Source organism: Argentina silus (genome assembly GCF_951799395.1).
Source record: "Argentina silus genome assembly, chromosome: 3".
Taxonomy (NCBI): domain Eukaryota; kingdom Metazoa; phylum Chordata; class Actinopteri; order Argentiniformes; family Argentinidae; genus Argentina; species Argentina silus.
This window is the reverse complement of record NC_139657.1, coordinates 7,968,535-7,974,534: the sequence shown is the minus strand read 5'-3', so window position 1 is coordinate 7,974,534 and position 6,000 is coordinate 7,968,535. Positions and strand designations below refer to the sequence as shown.

The 6,000-nt window shown below is 46.6% G+C and overlaps 1 protein-coding gene across 1 annotated transcript in view; it reads left to right on the top strand.

Moving 5' to 3' along the window:
* Positions 1 to 5,535, top strand: part of LOC310802663 (cryptochrome-2-like) — a 12,161-nt gene extending 6,626 nt beyond the window's left edge. Inside the window, exons 4-12 of the mRNA XM_083667154.1 lie at positions 108 to 292; positions 426 to 514; positions 925 to 1,065; positions 1,245 to 1,556; positions 2,552 to 2,703; positions 2,825 to 3,027; positions 3,867 to 3,950; positions 4,433 to 4,611; positions 5,136 to 5,535. Of these exons, the coding sequence (XP_083523280.1) occupies positions 108 to 292; positions 426 to 514; positions 925 to 1,065; positions 1,245 to 1,556; positions 2,552 to 2,703; positions 2,825 to 3,027; positions 3,867 to 3,950; positions 4,433 to 4,605 (1,339 nt within the window). The 3' untranslated portion in view covers positions 4,606 to 4,611; positions 5,136 to 5,535. The remainder of the gene's footprint in view (positions 1 to 107; positions 293 to 425; positions 515 to 924; positions 1,066 to 1,244; positions 1,557 to 2,551; positions 2,704 to 2,824; positions 3,028 to 3,866; positions 3,951 to 4,432; positions 4,612 to 5,135) is intronic.
* The last annotated feature ends 465 nt before the right edge of the window (positions 5,536 to 6,000 follow it).

Here is a 6,000-nt window from a genome sequence, read left to right as displayed (position 1 = left end):
AAATTTCACGTGGAATAAGCAAACTGTGTTTAACGTAGGCCACTCCTTTACATTCCTCTCTGAAGTATTCTGGTAACTCAAGACTGTTCTCCTCTTTCCCGTCACAGGATCATTGAGGCGAACAACAACACGCCTCCCCTCACCTTTAAACGCTTCCAGGCCATCGTCCAGCGGCTAGAGCTGCCCAAGACGCCCCTCCCCACCATCACCCGGCAACAGATGGACAGCTGTCAGACACACATTTTGGCCAATCACGACGAATGCTACGGAGTGCCCTCACTCGAGGAACTGGGTGAGGGGATTTGCGTGTGCACTTACCCAGACCTGGGTTGGAATAGAATGTGACGTTTTTGTCGTGCGTGCTTGTTTGGTCTATGAGTGGCTGTTATTGATTCAATAATGACACGTTTTTATTAATCTGTCAGGTTTTAAGACGCATGGCTTGGGTCCTGCAGCATGGAGGGGCGGCGAGACGGAGGCACTGGAGAGACTGAACAGTCATGTGGACAAAAAGGTGAGTCATCTGGGTGTATCCATACCTGCCAGTGACAGTCACTCCCTCACTGAAAATAAAGTCAATCAATTGTCAACAAGTGCAGGCTGCCCAAGTTAGCATGATCCTGTCCAACGTGTTTGGCATTTTAAATAAAGATTTGACAATCTAGAGAAAGTTTGGCATAATTTCTTTTAAAATATGGTAGAGAAGTTGTGAGCAGATTAATGTATGGGCCTCAAAATGTTGTGATTTGAACTCGTTGGCTAGCAAGTTAACCAACTGGCTAATCATGTTTGTTGTTAGGGTAACTAAACGAACGATCCATGGTGTTGTTGACCGAATGCTTTGTGAAAGGGTACAGACGCTTCAGAAGATGTGCATGTGGAAGTGAAATCTGTGTATTTGTAATTTTTTGCTCCTTTTTGTAGGGCTGGATGGCGAATTTCCAGCGTCCTCGGATCAGTGCGAGTTCCCTCATGGCCAGTCCCACGGGCCTCAGTCCCTATCTACGGTTCGGCTGCCTCTCCTGCCGAACGCTCTACTACAGACTCCGAGAACTCTACATGCAGGTAGGATTCTATCCTGTCCTCAACTGTACCCTTGAACCAACACTGTTTCATTGCTTTGTGTCGATTGATAATCTAATGTTGTTTTTTTCCCTTCAAACCCGTCCTCCAAAACCCCTTCCTACTCCAAAAATATCCCCATCCACCCTCTCTCCATGTCCCAAACCACCCTCCCCACCCAGGCACGGAAGCATTGCACACCACCACTCTCCCTCTTCGCCCAGCTCATGTGGAGGGAGTTCTTCTACACGGCCGCCACCAACAACCCCACCTTCGACCGCATGGAGGGCAACCCCATCTGTGTGCAGATCCCCTGGGACTGCAACCCCGAGGCGCTGGCCAAGTGGGCCGAGGGCAAGACGGGCTTCCCCTGGATCGACGCCATCATGACCCAGCTGAGGCAGGAGGGCTGGATCCACCACCTGGCCCGGCACGCCGTGGCCTGTTTTCTGACCAGGGGGGACATGTGGCTCAGCTGGGAGAGTGGCATGAAGGTAAGGATGGAGTCCTGGTGTTGACTGAACCTTCTGCAGCAGATTCTCTGGTCTGCCACGAAGGGTAGAATGTATGACATGACGCTATCACAATACGCTTTCCCCATCATCCCAGAAACTGAGACAGTCTGTAAAACTGTGCAGGTTAGAGGGTTTATTTTCAAAAATCGGTTTTTAGCTATATTAGCGACTGGTCACAGTTAACCATGTTACTTGTACTAGCACAAGTCTCGAATAACAAATACAAATATTTTATCACATTCAACAATCTAGCTAAAATAGATGTATTTACAGTGTATGGAGCTTTCTAGTGTGCTATGTTTGTCTCCAGGTATTTTCGTTGTCATGGTGTTTCTTGATTGTGATGCAATGATTTTACCAGCATGTAGTCCCATATGGAATCTTCAGTGATTTAACTTCTAATGTGGTGACATCACAATAGCGCCAGACAGAACTTTTTGGGATAGGGCAAGACAGCAATTTGTTCTGATCCGGGTAGGACACATGTACTTGCCCCCTGAGGTCCTGGGTTTGAATCCCAGCTGCACTCTCTCAACTCTGCACCCCTCTACACTTCATACTGTCTGTCAAATATGAAAACCTACCCACACAAATATAAAATAAAAACAGAAGGGTTTAGATGAAGTCTAGGGGTGGTTCACCCAGTTTCCTATGATGGTCTATCTGGTTATTGTTATATGTTCAAATAGGCTAACTAAAATAGGCACATCCAGTTGGACCATCCACGTTGCCCTTATTGTTCACTAAGAGGTTGTGGTGACCACTCGATCCACATCTTTGTGCCTTTGTGTTCATCTCTGTGCCACACCCCAGTGCAAATGTGTGTGTGAGTGTGTACCCTTACAGCACAATACAATAGCACTTCATTAACCTCCGTTATTAACTTCCTCAAGGGGGGTGTTTAAAATGTGTACAGATGATTTGATGACACTTGATTGAGTGGTTTGTTGATGTGTTGTGTCTGTGCTTGCTAGGTGTTTGAGGAGTTGCTCCTGGATGCAGACTGGAGTGTAAACGCGGGCAGCTGGCTGTGGCTGTCCTGTAGCTCCTTCTTCCAACAGTTCTTCCACTGCTACTGCCCAGTAGGCTTCGGCAGGAGGACAGACCCCACTGGAGACTACATCAGGTACCCTACTACACACTCTATCCTGCGCTAGAAACCCAACCCTACACACACACACACACACACACACACACACACAGAGCCCTCCTCTCTGAACTGTATGTGTGTGTGTCTGTGTGTCCAGGAGGTATATCCCCAAACTGAGGGACTACCCAAACCGGTACATCCACGAGCCGTGGACCGCCCCAGACACGGTTCAGAAGGCGGCCAACTGCGTGGTGGGGGTGGACTACCCCAAGCCCATGCTCAACCACGCCCAGTGCAGCAGACTCAACATTGAAAGGATGAAGCAGGTCTACAGCACGCTCTCCAACTACAAGGGCCTGAGTGAGTAGGCCACATACTCCGCATTGCAAGGTCTGCCTAACACACACACACACACACACACACACACACACACATTAGCCTTTTCTCCATCCTTCGGGAAGACAACTCCTCGTGTCCTCTCCTCCACCGTCCACTCGCGTTGTCCTCAAAAAAAGCATTGGAGGAGAATATGTAAGGGGAGAAACCTAGATCTTCTCTTCCAATGTGTGCACCCACTCCCTTCGAACCTAGTAATTGTAACCTTCCTTTTAGGAGCAGCAGGGGACCCAGGACAGATACAGCACAATATCTCATTACACCATGCTCAAGAACATTGGCCTCTACCGCATATGTCAAGCAGTCCTCTGCCTCCTGTGCAACATGCTGTGCTCCACACAAAGCAGAACAGTGGTTTAATGAATTCATTCAGAAGGCACAAACAGCCATTGAAGTTACGAAAGCTATTTCTAACACTTAGGAGCTTATCTAATTATCAAAATAATTGTCCACTTTTTGGAGAGGGAGCAAAATAACCTATAAGCAAAATAACCACCCAGAGGCGGGTGGGTCAATAGGCAAAATAATTTTTTGATAATTAGATAAATCTCACCTTTTATGATTGTCTACTTGGCTTTAATTTGAAAGCATGTGTTAGTTAAAGTAAGACTAGATGTCAATAACTAACTGTTGTACAGATTTACTAACTTCAGCTGTTTTTCTTCATTCATTTTTAGACTTGTTTTTGAATTACACTACCCAAGATGAGAGAGGCATGTTATTTGCACTTGGATGGGTAGACAGCAGTCAAGTAATTCTATTTCTCATTTAATGATGGTGATGCATCTCTCTCTCTCTCGCAGGTTTGCTTGGTTCGGTATCAACGATCCAAGAGGAGGCGGAGTCAGGGATGACTGACAGCTCACAGGCTCACAGCAGCATGAGTGGTAAGTAGATGGAGGGCTGTGATTGTGTTTGTTTTCATTGTTTAGTTTCTGTACCTACATGCCTTAAGATCACCTGTTTTATGAAGGAGCTGCCCTCATTTAGAATTATTTAGAAATGCAACAACATTACAGAACAGTCAGAAATATGTAATGTGGAACACATATGATCCTATGTCTACACATTGCATTTCTGTGTGCAATGTGCTGAACTCAGTCGCCCTACTCATGATACTCTGTATGTATCCTCAGCTTTGCAATGGCTTCTGATGCCCACTGCTGGCTGTTTTGTGTAATATGCTTCAAGCCAAAGAGTTCTTCAGTACTCATGACGCTTGGTGTCTTGTGACTTCTGTGTTGTGAAGCTATGCTCTGCTAGTTCTACCCCACCCTATCACCCACCCCTGGTATCTAGTATGATTATTGCCAAATAATAACTGGTATCTAGTATGCAGTATCTCAAAGTGGGGCCCTTGTCCTTACAGACTCGTCCTCTGGCTCCGGGCGGCCGGGGGCGGTGGTGGTGACAGCGGGACCCTCCCCCCCAAGGAAGAGGGGCTGGCCAGCAGAGCTGCAGGAGGGCCCAGGGAAGTGTAGCCAGCCCAAGGTCCAGTGCTCCGATGGCGCAGGCCACAGGAGCTCTGACAGTTCCCAGTAATAACAGGTAAGGCAGTTCACTGTATCTAGGTCTCTCCCTAAACAGTGCCATCTTTGATTAATAGAAACAAGAACCATTAGGCTCGGTTTAGTTGAATTCTTTGAAGTTGAAAGACGTACCAGAAAGCCTATTTTTACCACACTAATTGTCAGTGAATAAGTAAGTCAACGGGTTGTGAGAATTTCCATGATTGGGTCCTGATGCCCCTTACTGATCCTTGACTAATCTACACAGAAGCACCCTGTACCGGGCCTTAAACATTGAATCAGGCATCCTAATCACCTTGAGCTATGGTCACATGCTATGAAATTATAACACTTACCAAGATGGTATGGGTGGTGATACTGATCAAAGGGCAGTCCTCAAGAAACCAAAAATGAGTTAGAAGCGAGGCCCTCTATGTATGACCAATATAGTTAGGGAAGAAGTTTGTGTTGACTGAATGTGTAAATGACCGTAGATCCAGAATGACATTAATACACTTCAAAGTATATTCATCAGTAAATCCGTTTGTCCTGTCTTCTCTGTAGAGTTGACACTACGCATGATGGACGGGAACCCCAGTCGTAAAAAAAAACCTGCACCACCCCCCCCCCCTGCTCCCGCCTCTTCAATGGATCGACTGTCGCCACCATCCAAACCTGCAAAAAACAATAGCAACAACCAGGATAGCAAAGCAGAACACACATATATGCAGTAATGGAGAACCACTGATTGCCCCATTACTATGTCATTACTATGTCATCCCCAAGGCTTCAGTGCTCTATAGGCTCTAGGTCAAGCTGTTGCTCTCAGTACCTGCAGTGTTTTTATTTAGTCGATCAGTTACTGTTTCACTGATCAGAGTGTGATCAGTTAACTCTCCGAGGTGTGTGTGTGTGTGTGTGTGTGTGTGTGTGTGTGTGTGTGGGTGTGGGTGTGGGTGTGGGTGTGGGTAGTTAGATTCTGTGCTGGTGTGGTTAAGGGCTAGGGGGACCTGGTAGCTCTGTGTATCTGACACAACTTCTGATGGGAACACAAATCTAGTCAAGGTGTCGCATTAGACGGCATAATTAAGACGTTCCAAAGAACTCTCAATTATAATAAGCCACCGCTGCTCAGTGTTCTCGTTTTCATAAACCGGTACAGGTACTATGATTACAACACACAATCCACAAAATGGAAAATGTGATATCATACAGTATACAGTCAGAAGACTTGGTTAAAGCACATACAGGTGTGGGACCAGGCTAAAGTCCAACACTGTCAGCACTATCATAGCTTTACTGTACCACAGTTCCCATGAGATGGTGATGTCAGAAGCACTTGGCTGACCAGTAAGGCCAGGACAGGGGTTCCCAAACTAGAAACCACCAGCTCTGGAAGAGGTGAGTCATGTGCTCAAGTCACAAATGG